Source organism: Bipolaris maydis (assembly GCF_028858645.1).
Source record: "Bipolaris maydis strain C4 unplaced genomic scaffold PSV08scaffold_10, whole genome shotgun sequence".
Taxonomy (NCBI): Eukaryota; Fungi; Ascomycota; class Dothideomycetes; order Pleosporales; family Pleosporaceae; genus Bipolaris; species Bipolaris maydis.
The window spans coordinates 835,846-851,227 of NW_027093866.1; the positions used below are offsets into that span (position 1 = coordinate 835,846).

Here is a 15,382-nt window from a genome sequence, read left to right on the forward strand (position 1 = left end):
TCATCAACGGCACGAATCCATCCGAACTCGATCTCGACTCCCGTCAACACAATGTCGACCTTCCTCTCGCGGCTCCCGTCATTTTCGATCCATTTGGTGCCAATCAAGTCCTCCACGTCTATCAAACCCAGAGAACTACAGTTGCGGTAAGATAGCAGCATAACGAACTATGGTTGTGATGAGGACACACAGTGTAGCAATGTGCTCCGATGCCTATAAATTCGCAATATCGTCTCCTGTCCAACTTTCCCATCTCGTCATCACAGCGCATTCATTTGAACTCATTGACTGATACATATCTTGGGCAATCTTTCTTTAGGCCCTTGTTTGATATGACGGTGACTGAATCACATGACCAACTATGTCATGTAACCGTCCAAATGCCAATTTGAACGGTCACGTGACTATGCCAACGCCCCTGATATTGTGATTGGGGTCTGGAAGGTCACGTGACTTGAGAGCTAAATTCAATCAACCAACTTGGGCCTTCTTTCTCCTAATTCATTGTTTGGCTATTGTGATCCGCTCCCATTCCATCGGTTCAAAAAAATCAAGTCAAATAAAATCAGTGCCAAGGCATGGGCGACTGACGGTGTTATGGTTCCCAGCCTGCTTCAGGTTCATCACGAACTGATCGTCGCAGTCTCTATTGCCGGGCGGGTGGCTCGTCCAGTCGATTGCCATTCTCAACTACCGAAGTTTCTCGGTGGGAATTCTGGACTGCGCAAAAAGTCAAAGAATATATCTTGGGAAACAACAATGCCATTGCAGCCAACGAACTGCTGCTGCTGTCAAGACGACGTCGCGTATGTCGCAGCTGTCGCACGTCGGTCAAACTGAGTGGTTGACTGTTTTCCCCTTTGAACTCTATTTGCAGCAAGCTTATAGTTCTGACAGATTGCGTTCGCTGCGCAATATATGCCCCTGTCCGAGCAGCGGCACATCCGGAAGAAACGAAACCTTGCTGACGAATAGCCCAGGGATGCGCCACCGAAGTGTCGGGCCTCATCAAGATCATGACCCTTTACACTCCAATCATAGTATCAAAGCGTTCTCTTGATCATAGTCTGTGAGGGAGGGAGTAACCGAGACAAGGTATGTATACAAGTAGCATTTGTAAAATGGGTTGTTTATGGAGTCTGGTACTCTGCGTAGTCCCTGGATGGAGCACCAAGAAAACACCTGAGCCAACTGTTTCAAGTATTTCCTTGCTGCGCTTGAGCGCTATTCAAGGGTGTGAAACGCAGAGAGTCCTATGGACTTGTCATGGATGCACGCGCCAGTCATTCGACCGCTGTCAGAATCACCCGTCTTTCGTGAGACGGCTGCTGATCGAAGGCCTAGCGCGTGCCTTACGCCCATGGCCCTTGGACTTGGCTGACTACCCGAATTACTTGTAGTGTTCTACTGCATTGAGAATGAGCTTGTATGATACCTATTTTTGTAGTGTGAATAGGACAAAGCCATGATCTAGGCGGCGTCTCACGATACCCGTTGTCCAAGGTACTAGCGCCTTAAACTGCAATGTCTACTTAGCGCTAGTACGTACGTAGTACGTACGTAAACTGCACACTCTGAGTTGCCCACGTTGCGAAACAGGCGACACGGGTGGTTCGCAGTAGTTGCCAACCACAACCAGCCCTACAAGGCCAACAGAAACATTGTCAACCAACGGTTGCGGATCCGGAACCGCTCGGAGCACAACTGATCGACACTTTGGGGCAGCGTGTGACGATAGTACTCACATGGGCAACCCACTACAACCATGCATTTGCGGGAGTCCAGGATGTCAAGCTGGGCAAGGTATACACTAGAAAAAAAGGGATAAGGTAGCGTCAGCGCGAAGACTGCACCACAACATTTTAATAACACCAAGAACTGATGATGACATTCGAACAGGACGCGTTCTGGTCCTTGAAAAAAAAGGTCTCGAACAAACTCTCAGTTTACACTTCGCAGACATGGAAATCTTGCGACAGTGGCGCGAGTGAGGTATTCGACCAGTCCGTGTTAGATTGACTGCGCCTCTACAACGGGTGATCGTTGCAAGAGAAGACGGAAATGGAAGCCTTTAGATTAGGAGAACTGCATAGCCGCGTGAGCACCGCTGCTTAAGATGATTTGAGCAAGGTCCAACCAGGATGATGCTAAGCAAAGGCTAACAAAGAGCCTTGCGATTCGACCCGTGCCTCGGAGCGTTGACATCGACAGGACGTTCGGGGTACCTCATCCCTCTTGGCCAGCAGAGCACACGTATTTTCGAACGTAGTAGGTCCGACTTTTGCTATGCACAAAGGACGTTGTTCTAGGGGGCGTGCCCAATTGAAATCGTAGGAGGAGCGATGGTGAAATCGCGGCTCCTGGTACCTGAAACGGTGAGGCTTAAAAGCGCCGAAAATCTCCACGCTAAGGAAATAAACTCTGCGCTCAGACACTGCAGACACTCCCGTTCTCCCCCCCCAAAGGTTTTCGGGCCGTATTTTCTTCTCCAAAGGGGATGGAACGAACAATGAAAGATACCATTCGTAAGGCTTGGAACAGCCCTTGGGTCTTGGACACCGACGAAACGCCATTAGATTAGATGGCAAGGAATTTGTTTAAATGGAATCGATGTCTACACGGAATATAGCTTTTTTTTTTTCACTCACACGCATGCCACTGCGAGTTACACTCTCTTTAAGTAATTAATCACATTCATTTATTTGGCTATCAGCCTGTCCTGTCTTTAAAGATGCGTTTCACCGACGCCGCCGCTCTCCTCTCTCTCTCTTCGCTCGCCCAGGCAGCACCGGGTCTCAGGGGCCACCAGCACGCCCACTACTCTTCCAGCAGCTATGGTAGTAGCAGCAGCGCGGGATACCATGCTAGTACCTTCTTCATCAACTGGGGCATCTACGCTCGCAACTACAAGGTCACCGACCTCCCCGCCAAGCAACTGACCGAGGTCAACTATGCCTTTGCCAACGTGAACAACGTCACTGGTGAAGTCGTGCTCAGTGACGAGTGGGCGGACATCCAGATCCCCTACCCTGGTGATGTTGCTGGAAACGCCACTCTGCTTGGTAACTTTGGTGCCCTGTTCAAGCTCAAGCAGCAGAACCGCCACCTGAGGGTCACTCTCTCCATTGGTGGCTGGAGCTTCAGAGATAACTTCAAGCCTGCCTTCTCCACCGAGGCCGGCAGGCAAAAGTTCTGCGACAGCTCGCTCGAGCTCATCAAGGATCTTGGTATCGATGGTATCGACATTGACTACGAGTACCCCGAGGACTTGGAGGCCAGTGCTAACTTCGCTGATGCCGTTAAGCGCTGCCGCAATGTAAGTTTAATATATCTTTTCTTTTAACCCAGCATTATCTAACATTGGATCCCAGGTCTTCGACACCTACTCCGCCGCCTACGCCAACAACTACCGCTTCATCATCAGCATCTCCTCGCCCGCCGGCCCCCAAAACTACGAAATCTTTCCCATTGCAGAAATGGACCCCTACGTCGACTACTGGAACCTCATGGCTTTCGACTACCAAGGGCCCGGCTTCTCCAACTTCACCGGCCACAACAGCAACCTCTGGCCCAGCAAGACGAACCCTCGCTCCACCGACGGCTGGGACGCCAAGAACAAGAAGTTCACCCCCTTCAACACCGACCGCGCCATCCAGTACTACAAGAGCAAGATCTCGAGCCCCACCAAGATCCAGCTCGGCATGCCCCTGTACGGCCAGGCCTTTGCAAACGTCATGGACCCCAACCCCTTTGGCGACGGCACGGGCGTCAAGTTCAACGGTAGCATGCCTGGAAGCTGGCAAGCGGGTAACTACGACTACAAGGTGCTTCCTCTTAACAACTCGGGTACCGCATATGCTTCGTACGAGGTCGGTGCGGCCTGGACATATAACCGCAAGACGCGTGATCTCGTTAGCTTCGATACTCCTCAGGTGGCGCAGTGGAAGACCCAGTACATCAAGGCGCAGCAGCTTGGTGGTGCTTGGTGGTGGGAGGCGTCTGGTGACCGTCCCGTCACTGACCCCAAGTCGCTTGTTCGCACTGTTGTCCAGGCGCTTGGTGGTGAGAGTGCGCTCAAGCCCACTGAGAACTTGCTGTACTTTCCTCAGAGCAAGTATGTCAATGTGCGCAATGCCAATGCTACTCAGGCTTAGGTGCGTTGTGGAGCCTGGTAGCCACGTGTGACGATGCGAAGGGGAGTAGAATAGAGACATATACAATATACCCGATTGGAATCATAGAATATACGTTTTGTGTTGCATCTTCGTTTTCTCTCTCTATCTTCTCATTTATGATGTTGTCTTAGTGTGTAACTATATGTAGATCGATATGATGTTCACACGGGTGCACCCTTTGGTCGCAGTAAGCACCCAAATTTTTGGTATGCCGGATAGACTTTTCTGCCCTTGTCGCACGTCCGAGCATCGATCCTTTCCCGCGCTCAAAGATGCACGTCATCGAATTGATCCGCTGTAAGCACCGCAGTGCCTTGCCGATAAACATCAATTCTACTATAAACAGTATAAAAGGTGCGAAGGGTGTTGGAAAGGGGACCAGGGGGAGAGGAAGGCGAGGCTTGGGAACATGCCGCCCTAGTTATTGGCGTCTTGTTTGTGAGATGGACACGAGATGTTGGCGGGTAACCATAATCACTGTAAAGTTGTATGTGGGCATCAAGATTCATCTCTCGTTTTGGGATCGATGACTTGGTGAATATCGCGCCCTCTTGATTGAACATGGAAAAGGAGACATGACCAGTGACTTGGTATGGATGCGCTGAGCTTTCAGGGCGCCTCAGAATAGCAACGAGATATCTTCCATTGTCGGCTACAAAGATTGTCAGCAGATTCAACAATGTAGCCCAACTCGCTTCCTGGAATCCGTCTGTCGGGTTAGCACACCACATGGATCCTGTGTCGATGCGAGAAATCGGCTCCAGCAGGTACCAACAAAAGTACTCGACTGAGGGCATGAGAACGAGGCGGTGAAATGGCATGGCACCATGAGAGCCCATCGGCCGGACCTATTCGGGGCGACTGCGGGCGTAAGCAGAGAATCAGTAAGGCAGCGGAAAGAGAGCATGTTCTTAGCGAAGAGGACGGGCGATGCGATGCGACACGATTCATGGCTGTGTACAGTGGGTAGGCGGCAAGAGATGAGTTCAGGCTAAATGCATTGATGATGGTGACACGGGTGCTGGGGTGGTTTGTTCAGGCGGGGAGGGAAAGACGGACAGGAAATTATGCCGCAGACAAGGTGCTGTAAGATTACGTTATGCTGCGGTGAACGCAGAACCGCAGGGGTGAAGCTGGTGCGGCTCATCCCGGACCCACCTCCGAGAACACCCATCGCGCTTGAGAGCCACCATCAGCATCATGAATGCCTTCATTGCTCGGCACGCCAGTCATCGAGGATTTTCGGCCAGGTCGTTGCGCAGTATTGGCACCAATATCAGGCCCTGTTTCCGTGCATCGAGATCAGTTCACACAATGGCTCAGCGGCCCCGGCGATTTGCCCCACTGGATCCAGCAAAGAGGAAGGAGGGGGACCAGAGACCAGAGTTGAAAGGCATCGTGTTCGATGTCGACGGGACATTATGTAACCAACCCTCTGGGTCTCACGGGTGAAATGATAGGATACTAATGCACGACAGGCCTGCCGCAGAATTACATGTTTGCAGAGATGCGTGCCGCTCTCGGCATCGAGAAGCCGACTGATATTCTGGATCACGTGTACTCGCTGCCCGAGAGCGAGCAAGAAGAGGCACAGGAAAAGATTCGAAACATTGAGCGGACTGCAATGAAGTCGCAACAGCCACAGGCCGGCCTCGTGGAGCTGATGGAGTATCTCGACTCGCGAGGCATCAAGAAGGGCATTTGCACGCGCAATTTCGATGCCCCGGTCGCACATCTCCTCACCACGTTTCTGCCAAAGTCCAAATTCAGCCCTATTGTAACGCGCGAGTTTAGGCCTCCCAAGCCTGATCCTGCTGGCATTCTGCACATTGCCAAGGACTGGATGCACGAAGATGGGGGAAACAGTTTGATCATGGTAGGAGATTCCATTGACGACATGACGGCGGGCCATCGTGCAGGAGCTGCGACGGTCTTGCTGGTCAACGATGTGAACAACGATCTCGCCGAGCACGAGCATACGGATCTTGTTGTTAAACGGCTCGATGATCTTATCGCCATCTTGGAGAATGGGTTCGAGGGAAGACAATGATAGGCGTGTGTGCATAGCAAACAGCTTGAACGACTGCCTAACCAGGAAGTTCGTAGTACTAGAGTGAAATGGAGACGCATTGACCATTTCCTCAAGCAATGCTGTGCTGCTGCCAAAGCAACCTACAAACCACACATTCAACTATCCGCGACGAAATCCGCCTCGGCATCGCTAAGAATGTTACCCGTACGCTAGCTCTAAGCTCTATTCTCTATGACGCGCTCATCAACGGGCGGCGACTTGTCTCGTACGACATGTTCGGGGTGCAGTATTGCTTTTAGGAAGGTAAAGATGGGCCGTTGATCCACCCCAGCTCCCAACGCCACACGGCTTTTGGCACACAACACCAAGCACACCCAACCTCTTATAAGCGTTGAGTAGCCCTAAGCCACTAGTGATATGCACAGGGTCGGCTATACGTGCTGCTATGCCGATATAATCCAGCAGCAATTTGCAGGCCCTTATAGTACCCTCGTCCAGCGTCGACACATGTGCAACTCGACCCGTAGTATGTGACAGGGCTGCATACTAGTACATACACCGCTATCCGTTGTGTGTGTGATGCATGTAACATGTTGGCCCATCTCAGTCGCACTCATGAGAAAATGCTTGGGCTGGCATGGAGCTGGTCCTGCGGATCACAATACAGTTGTGGAGCTCGCCTTATCACGATTAAGGCAGCTGTCTATCAGGATTCGAGGGGCTTGTTTCAAGACCCACCAATCTGCGAGGCTCATCCAACCAAGCCAATGTGCTTGGCCATCTATTTGTCTTGGCCAAGAGGTGGAGACCCATTATTTTGATCCGAACTTTGAACTGCATATGGACCATATTAATGATTGCGGCGGGCTGGGAAGATCGCCTAGTCAACTGCGTATCTCGTGCCTTGGCACCAGAGGGTATAACTATCAGTCTTGCTTCGTGCAAACGCGCCTTCTTCACCACATCATTGATTCCTGTCTCAAAGGGAAAAAGGTGTGCGTGTGTGAGGTCATTGAGACGCCATCGCTGTCTTGCATTCCTTGTCTCTGTTCTCCTATCAATCCTGCAACATGAAGTACAACACACTCCTCACCGGCCTGCTGGCTGTTGCCCATGGCAGTGCCGTTTCCGCTTCAACTACTTCACATGTCGAGGGTGAAGTTGTCGAGCGACTTCATGGCGTTCCTGAGGGTTGGAGTCAAGTGGGCGCCCCCAATCCAGACCAGAAGCTGCGCTTTCGCATCGCAGTACGCTCGGTGAGTAATTGCTTTTGTGAACCCATGTTTGAATCTTGCGGTGCTTTTTACTGAACATAACAGGCGGATAGCGAGCTGTTTGAGAGGACGCTTATGGAGGTTTCTTCTCCCAGCCATCCTCGCTACGGACAGCACCTAAAGCGACACGAACTCAAGGACCTCATCAAACCGCGCGCCAAGTCAACTTCAAACATCCTGAACTGGCTGCAAGAGTCTGGAATTGAGGCCAGAGATATCCAGAACGATGGCGAGTGGATCAGCTTCTATGCTCCGGTTAAACGTGCCGAGCAAATGATGAGCACTACATTCAAGACCTATCAGAACGAGGCCCGAGCGAATATCAAGAAGATCCGCTCTCTAGACTACTCGGTGCCGAAGCACATTCGAGATGACATCGACATCATCCAGCCTACGACTCGCTTCGGCCAGATCCAACCGGAGCGTAGCCAAGTCTTTAGTCAAGAAGAGGTCCCATTCTCAGCGCTTGTTGTCAATGCGACGTGTAACAAGAAAATCACTCCCGACTGCCTCGCCAACCTCTACAACTTCAAAGACTATGATGCCAGCGATGCCAATGTCACTATCGGAGTCAGCGGCTTCCTGGAGCAATATGCTCGCTTTGACGACTTGAAGCAATTCATCAGCACTTTCCAACCAAAAGCAGCTGGTTCCACATTCCAAGTTACATCTGTCAATGCAGGGCCTTTTGACCAGAACTCGACAGCCAGCAGTGTTGAAGCCAATCTTGACATTCAGTACACAACAGGTCTTGTTGCGCCCGACATTGAAACCCGCTACTTCACTGTTCCCGGTCGCGGTATCCTGATCCCTGATCTGGACCAGCCTACGGAGAGCGACAACGCTAATGAGCCGTATCTGGATTACTTTACATATCTTAATAACCTCGAAGACGAAGAACTCCCCGACGTGCTGACCACATCTTACGGCGAGAGCGAGCAGAGTGTACCCGCCGAATATGCAAAAAAGGTGTGCAATTTGATCGGCCAGTTGGGTGCTCGTGGTGTGTCCGTCATCTTCTCCAGCGGTGATACTGGCCCTGGCTCTGCATGCCAAACCAATGATGGAAAAAACACGACACGTTTCTTGCCCATCTTCCCTGCTTCTTGCCCCTACGTCACTTCGGTTGGCGGCACTGTTGGTGTTGAGCCCGAAAAGGCTGTCAGCTTCTCTTCGGGCGGCTTTTCTGACCTATGGCCTCGACCCGCTTATCAAGAGAAGGCCGTATCAGAATATCTTGAAAAGCTCGGAGACCGCTGGAACGGGCTTTACAACCCTCAAGGACGCGGATTTCCTGATGTAGCTGCTCAGGGCCAAGGCTTCCAGGTGTTTGACAAGGGCAGGCTGATTTCGGTCGGAGGAACGAGCGCTTCAGCTCCTGTTTTCGCATCCGTAGTCGCACTCCTGAACAATGCTCGCAAGGCTGCCGGCATGTCTTCACTCGGCTTCTTGAACCCATGGATCTACGAGCAAGGCTACAAGGGCTTGACCGATATCGTTGCTGGAGGCTCGACAGGATGCACAGGAAGATCCATCTATTCAGGCCTCCCAGCACCACTCGTGCCGTATGCTTCTTGGAATGCCACCGAAGGATGGGATCCGGTGACGGGCTATGGTACACCTGATTTCAAGCAATTGCTCACCCTCGCGACGGCACCCAAGTCTGGCGAGCGTCGCGTTCGTCGTGGCGGTCTCGGTGGCCAGGCTTAGAGGATGTTTGTATGTGTGTGGAGTGTGAGGGCTGAGTGACTTTGCGAGGCTGCATGTATTGCAGGGTAGAAACGGATCCTAGGTAGAACATACACTCACGAATATTAGTCTTATGACGAATTTACGACTATTCAAAATTCCAAAACTCTCCAAACCAAAGAACCGATGAATGCTGCTCGGCACACGAGTTCAGTGTTATTGTATTAAACTTTATGAAGTACAAGCATGAATGTAGCCTACTACTTATCCCAGCCCCGCCACATGCGGCAGTTGTATTCCGTAACAAGACGTAGACCACACAACCATACTGTTCACCTCCGCAAGTCCCGTGCGACATTTTCCGCAACGGCTGCTATAACTCGGCGCCACCTCGCGCCACCTCCAAAACCTCAACGAGCTGCCTCATGCAGTTAGTACGGCCCGCACCTTGTTCTCACCTAATAAGCAATAAGTACAAGCATTCGCCACGGTGCTTGATTCCCCGAGATTGACGCGGCCAAATCCGATTAGAAAAAGACGCGGTTTGCCTCCCCTCCAATCATCATGTGTGATTGCCTATAACGATTTGCAGCGGGCCTGCGCATTGGACAGGCTGTGGCTTTGCCCCCACACTTCGGCTTTAACGAGAGAGATAAGAACAACCCGTTTTCTTACCCATAGCCAAAGAAGCTGCGTCGCCCGCTTTGCTATCTAGGAAATACGAGTGGGCGTGGCATTGCTTGGTTGCCGTGGCGGGGCTTGCTGAACCTTTTGTCGTGCTACTACATGGTTTGGTCCGTTGTTTTGTTTGCGGTGTTTATCACACAAGTGCAAACTTTGGATACTTCCACCGGTGCCTGAGCAGTATGTAGGGAGATTCTGAAACCCTCTAGAGGGCATGTTCGACCTACGTGATGAAAGATCAAGCTGAGTAGACGTTGGCGGGCACTTTGCAAACGGCCAGTTGCGCGTGTTGGTTGCTACTAGTCAAGCAATGGGCCGAGCAAGCCGTAACTTGCCATCATACCCTCGCCTTCCTAACCAGGTATAGAGCTGGGTTCCAGTTTTCCAACCTAATATCGCTAGTACCTATCGGAATACAGTTAGATATGTGCCGCGTCGTTGGCAGGGTATGCCTGAATGATGTCAGCCTCGCGCGCTGCGCCTGTAAGTACTTGAAGAAGACTGCGCGCCCACCGCTTTGTCTCTTTCACGGCCATTGATAATCACACCTTGGACGTGATTAACACTCAATCCCCGGCGCCTCAAGCCCGAAGCAAGTCACCATGCAGCTTCTTTCAATCATTGCCGTGTGTGGCCTCACAGCCAGTGTCTCTGCTCGGAGCGCTCGTTCCGTTGGCAGGAAGGTGGAATTCCCTCGCCCTCGCATCGGCATACCGGCGCAGAATGTGCACCCTCATAAGCGCCAGGCTACTCAGATCATAAACACTGAAGCCTCCAAGGGTGCGTACACGAGAAAGAAGAGACGGGAAGTTAGCTAACGTCATATAGCCTTTGCTGTGAACGGCACTGCTGGAGCTATTCCCGAAGTCTACTTCGACATTGGCGAGTCATACGCTGGTCTTCTCCCCATTAGCAAAGCTGCCAATGAGACTCGGGAGCTCTACTTTTGGTTCTTTCCTTCGGAGAACCCAGATGCTAGCGACGAAATCACCATCTGGTTGAACGGTAAGCCAAAGTCGAATACTATCACAAACTACGTCTAACAAACGATGCAGGTGGTCCCGGCTGCTCTTCTCTCGAAGGATTTCTTCAGGAAAACGGACCCATCTCATGGCAATACGGCAGCGGCCCAGGTCCCGTCTACAACCCATGGAACTGGGCGAACCTCACCAACATGGTTTGGGTCGAACAGCCCGTCGGCACTGGCTTCTCTCAGGGAACGCCGACTGCTACTAATCAAGAAGAGACTGCCGCGGAGTTCCTCGGTTTTTTCAAGAACTTTGTTGACACTTTTGGTCTGCAGAACCGCAAAGTGTACATCACCGGCGAGTCATACGCTGGGCGCTACGTCCCCTACATTGCCGACGCCATGCTGAGCAAGAACGACTCAACATACTACGACGTCAAGGGCGTCATGTTTTACGACCCCAGCGTAGCCGAAGACGGCCTCCTAACCGACGTCCCTGCCGTCGCCTACGTCGACGAATGGGCCGGTCTCTTCAACTTCAACCAGAGCTTCATGGACGACATCCACGCCCGCGCCGACGCCTGCGGCTACACCGAGTACATGGAAAAATACCTCACTTTCCCCCCGACCAGCAAATTCCCCACCCCGGCCAACAACTCCGACACAGAAGGCTGCTCCCTTTGGCAAGACATTTTCGACGCCGTTATCTACACAAACCCCTGCTTCGACGTCTACGCAATCGCAACCACCTGCCCTCTCCTCTGGGACCCCCTCGGCTTCCCCGGCTCCTTCGACTACCTGCCTCCACGCACCGAAATCTACTTTAACCGCAGCGACGTTCAGGCCGCCATCAACGCGCCCATCCAGCCCTGGGCCGAGTGCTCCAACGGCGTCCTCGACACAGATACCTCGCCCCCGTCGTCCTGGGAAGTCATCCCCCGCATCATCGACGCCCTCGACCGCACAATCATTGCCCACGGCGAACTCGACTACGTCCTGCTGCACAACGGCACCCTGATGGCCATCCAGAACATGACGTGGGGCGGCCTTCAGGGCTTCCAGAACCCGCCCACTGATGACTTCTACGTCCCCTACCACGACGATCTGAGCCTGACGAGTCTGAGCGCAAAGGGATTGATGGGCAAGACGATTACCGAGCGCAAGCTTACGTTTGTGCAGCAGGCGATGAGTGGGCACATGGTGCCGCAGTACCAGCCCAGCAGTGCGTACAGGCAGTTGGAGTTTTTGCTCGGCAGGGTCGAGAGTCTGACATCGAGAGAGGGTTTTACGACGCTGCCGAAGAGTGCGCAGAGTAATGGCACGAGTATTGGAGAGAAGAGGGATTTGGGTGTTATGAGGGAGTTTAAGAGGTGGGTTTGAGCGAGCTTTATCTACTTCTTTCTCTATAGAAGGAAAAGAAAAAAAAGAAGGAGATTGAGTAATGTTGTCGTAATGTCGATATGTAAGATAATGAAAAAACAAAACATACGTGCAAATCATCCCGCCACATTCTCGACTTCTTTCTTGCCATCCATCGCCAACATCCCCTCCTGCCTCTCCTTCACTGCCTCTGGCACCTCCGCAAACATCTTGCCGATAGCCTCCACCGTCGTGTTCCCCCCGCTAAAGACAACACCAACATTCCATCCCTCCTCCCCAGCCTCCCTCTGCACCAATGCCCTAAACTCCTCGTTAAACAGCACAACCGCGAGCCCAACGACCGCAGAGGGCTCTACAAAACACTTCATCCTCTCAAGAACCAGGCGCATTGCCTTCTTAATCTGGTCTTCAGTCACCGCAAACAAGCCCGCCACATACTCTGGCTTCGAGATGATACTCCAGGTGTGCTCTCCAAGCGGCGTACGCAAGCCATCTGCAATCGTAAGCGTCTTGACAGATGTGACGCGCTCACCCGCGGCAACACCCCTGCGTGCATCGTCACCGCCCTGGAAACTCGGTTCCGCGCCGAACACGCGGATGCCCGTGCCGTGCAGTGCTGTTGCGATGCCGCTGAGCATGCCGCCGCCGCCACAGGGTGCGATAACCGCATCGAGTTTACCGTTCCCAGACCCAGACTGAGCAAGGAGCTTGGTAGCCTGCTCCTGGAGTTCGAGGGCCAGCGTGCCCTGGCCGAGGATAATGTTCGGGTGGTCATACGGAGGGACGAGAGTGGCGCCCGTGTCTTTGATCACGGTTGCGACGACGGCTTCGCGCTCGGTGCTTGTGGAGCCCGAGAAGTGGACGGTTGCGTTTTGGGCTTTTGTGCCGGCGATTTTCGAGGGCGTCGAGATGGTGGGCATGACGATGTGCGCGGGGATGGAGAAGGTGCGGGCGGCGAGGGCCAGGGCTTGTGCGTGGTTTCCTGCAAGTAGAAAGATTAGATTGGGGGATTGGAATGGAAGGGAGAGAGAAGAAAAGATGTATATACCGCTGCTGTGTGTTACTACGCCTTTTTTTCGTACTTCGTCTATGCCTTCTTTCTCAATTAGGCGTGTGACGGCATGGAAGGCGCCGCGGACTTTGAAGGCGCCGATGCGTTGGAAGTTTTCGCATTTGAAGAAGAGGTTGATTTTGGGATGGGCGGGTTCTTGGCCTTCCCATTGAGTTCCTTTCAGTGCTTCGGCTGTCTGGGGCGTCGAGGCAAGATTGCTCAGTGTGGTGTTGGTGAGCACGGGGGTATCATGGATGTGGGGTTTGATAAGAGCATGAGCAGCTTCGACGTTTGAACGCGTCAAGGAGGGATGGATTTGTGTGGACGCCATTGTTGCAGGTGATAAAAAGGAGACGAGTAGTTTGGGGACATGTTTATTTGAGTCAGAGAATGTATGCGGTGCTGCTTAGGCATACAGCGGGGAAGATGGCGTGCGTAGTGGGGGAGGTTTGCTACGAGTCATGACTATGCCGCTGTTCCTGGGCCGATGACACGATGAACCCTTCTCCACAATTCAACCCCACACGTAGTTCCCCGACTACGTTGCCGTTGTATTAAGATGCAAGGGGTCTAGCTAGTGACAGGGTTAAGATGGCCCTGACAGGTACCCGACAGGAACGTGGTCTTCTTTGAACCACATTGCAAGAACAACCATCTGTCTAACCGTTTTAGGCAAACGAGGACATCGTCAAGTCTGTGCAAATAGCCAGTAGTCCGTTTGTTTACACAACAATGAAAATTCGCCACATTCACCTTGTTTCTTGATAGTTCTGTTGATTTTGCAAAACACAAAGCAAAAATTCTACTGAGACACAGAAGATATTGAAAGACTCATAGGGGGGCATGATTCAGATTCTGGTCATGTATGATCAACGTACTACTATCTCAATCTGAAAAGAACAAGATTGCTCAGCCAGTGACTCGGTCGTTGTATCCTATCTACTATCCATCAACCCATCCATCCTGTATCCATGATTTATTATCCATTATTTATGAATGACAGTCACCAGAATCAGTGACAGTCACCACCATTAGTGGCAATCACCCTCTTCTCAATGTTAAGGGCATTGACCAAGTCAGGGTACCATGGCTTCTGAGGAAAATCGGGCGTGAAAAGATTGGTGATGCGCACGTTGACCTCATCGGCACGGATCTTGAATCCAGCAGCGCGATATAGATCAATTGCCTCCTGCTTGTCCTTGTGCCTGAAGTTTTCGAGAATGTGGATGTCAAGGACAGTCAGATCCTTCATATGGTCGGTGAGAAGGCGGAGTACGCGTGCACCGGGGCAGTATCGGTAGAGGTTTTTGATGGATCTGAACCATATGACTTCGCGAGGCTCATGGGTGTCACGATTAAGGAAGCCGCGGCGTGTAGGATGAGGCAGCTCAAGGCGCGAGTCCGTGATAGCAATCTCGAGAGTGATGCGTCGGAGGGAGCTTAGAGCCCAGATCGGTGGGAGAAGTGGATTACGGGTGTTTCCATGTTTGTTCACAAGGCTCCTGCGCGGCTCGAAGTCGATGGGAAACTTGAACTTGTGTAGTCCATAGAAGACCGACATTGTGAGATCACGGAATTTCGACGAGACGCAAAGGAAATTGGCGAGTTGCTCAAAGAGAGCACTCTTTGCCAAGATATCGTAGTACTGTCCATGGATGACACTGCCGTTGTGACCGAGGGTGAAGAGTATGATCTTGTAAAGGACCTCGTTTGGCAGCTCGACAGAGCGGCGCCGAGCGGGCTCGATCATCGTGATAGTGGTAGTTGGCGGTGGCATCTTGCTGAGAGCAGATACTTGAATTGAACTTGAGAAGAGTATTTTGCTTGCAAGTATAGAAAAAGGACGGCTCGTTTCTTTGAAGCTGATGGGGTAGAGTAGGCGAGGTAGAGTGGAAGAGTGAGGAAAGGCAATTTTTGTATGCGCAGGGAGAAAGGGGTCTAGCGTGTTGACGGCATAAGGATGGTGCCGTGTGAAAATGAATGGAGACACGCAAATTTCCCCAGGAAATAAGAGGAGAGTGAGGAGATCAGAAAATTCAAGGTCCTCGTCAAATTTTGACTCTCACACTCGCTTCAGGCTGGTTTGTCCAGCTCCGTATGCGTCACTTCACTGTCTTGGCGGCTCTGGCC

At 52.1% G+C, this 15,382-nt stretch overlaps 6 protein-coding genes across 6 annotated transcripts; 4 read left to right on the forward strand and 2 right to left on the reverse strand.

Annotated features, from left to right (window-relative positions):
- Positions 1 to 2,731: 2,731 nt before the first annotated feature.
- Positions 2,732 to 4,259, forward strand: PSV08DRAFT_205965 (glycoside hydrolase; the record flags this gene model as incomplete). Its single annotated transcript, XM_014227801.2, has 2 exons — positions 2,732 to 3,316; positions 3,372 to 4,259. The coding sequence occupies 2 exons, from the start codon at positions 2,732 to 2,734 to the stop codon at positions 4,152 to 4,154; spliced, it is 1,368 nt and encodes a 455-aa protein (XP_014083276.1). The 3' UTR covers positions 4,155 to 4,259.
- A 1,061-nt stretch (positions 4,260 to 5,320) lies between these two features.
- On the forward strand, positions 5,321 to 6,348 carry PSV08DRAFT_403333 (HAD-like domain-containing protein). Its single transcript, XM_014227799.2, has 2 exons — positions 5,321 to 5,598; positions 5,654 to 6,348. Exons 1-2 carry the CDS (start codon positions 5,376 to 5,378, stop codon positions 6,223 to 6,225), a joined length of 795 nt encoding a protein of 264 aa, XP_014083274.2. The 5' UTR covers positions 5,321 to 5,375; the 3' UTR covers positions 6,226 to 6,348.
- An 817-nt stretch (positions 6,349 to 7,165) lies between these two features.
- PSV08DRAFT_403334 (peptidase S8/S53 domain-containing protein) lies at positions 7,166 to 9,334 on the forward strand. Its single transcript, XM_014227798.2, has 2 exons — positions 7,166 to 7,463; positions 7,527 to 9,334. The coding sequence occupies exons 1-2, from the start codon at positions 7,278 to 7,280 to the stop codon at positions 9,189 to 9,191; spliced, it is 1,851 nt and encodes a 616-aa protein (XP_014083273.1). The 5' UTR covers positions 7,166 to 7,277; the 3' UTR covers positions 9,192 to 9,334.
- Positions 9,335 to 10,456: 1,122 nt separating this feature from the next.
- Positions 10,457 to 12,201, forward strand: PSV08DRAFT_183606 (Alpha/Beta hydrolase protein; the record flags this gene model as incomplete). The annotated part of the gene is made up of 3 exons (XM_014227797.1): positions 10,457 to 10,634; positions 10,683 to 10,859; positions 10,910 to 12,201. 3 exons carry the CDS (start codon positions 10,457 to 10,459, stop codon positions 12,199 to 12,201), a joined length of 1,647 nt encoding a protein of 548 aa, XP_014083272.1.
- Positions 12,202 to 12,317: 116 nt separating this feature from the next.
- On the reverse strand, positions 12,318 to 13,583 carry PSV08DRAFT_183792 (pyridoxal-phosphate dependent enzyme-domain-containing protein; the record flags this gene model as incomplete). Its single annotated transcript, XM_014227796.1, has 2 exons — positions 12,318 to 13,183; positions 13,250 to 13,583. 2 exons carry the CDS (start codon positions 13,581 to 13,583, stop codon positions 12,318 to 12,320), a joined length of 1,200 nt encoding a protein of 399 aa, XP_014083271.1.
- A 681-nt stretch (positions 13,584 to 14,264) lies between these two features.
- Positions 14,265 to 15,002, reverse strand: PSV08DRAFT_410964 (uncharacterized protein; the record flags this gene model as incomplete). Its single annotated transcript, XM_014227795.1, has 1 exon — positions 14,265 to 15,002. One exon carries the CDS (start codon positions 15,000 to 15,002, stop codon positions 14,265 to 14,267), a length of 738 nt encoding a protein of 245 aa, XP_014083270.1.
- Between the last annotated feature and the right edge of the window lie 380 nt (positions 15,003 to 15,382).

Excerpts from the sequence above, each read along its gene's own strand:
- PSV08DRAFT_403333 (XM_014227799.2), top strand. The coding sequence starts at position 5,376 with ATGAATGCCTTCATTGCTCGGCACGCCAGTCATCGAGGATTTTCGGCC. Across the intron at positions 5,599-5,653 it reads CGATGTCGACGGGACATTAT|GCCTGCCGCAGAATTACATG; the intron begins GTAACCAACCCT and ends AATGCACGACAG.
- PSV08DRAFT_403334 (XM_014227798.2), top strand. The coding sequence starts at position 7,278 with ATGAAGTACAACACACTCCTCACCGGCCTGCTGGCTGTTGCCCATGGC. Across the intron at positions 7,464-7,526 it reads TTCGCATCGCAGTACGCTCG|GCGGATAGCGAGCTGTTTGA; the intron begins GTGAGTAATTGC and ends TGAACATAACAG.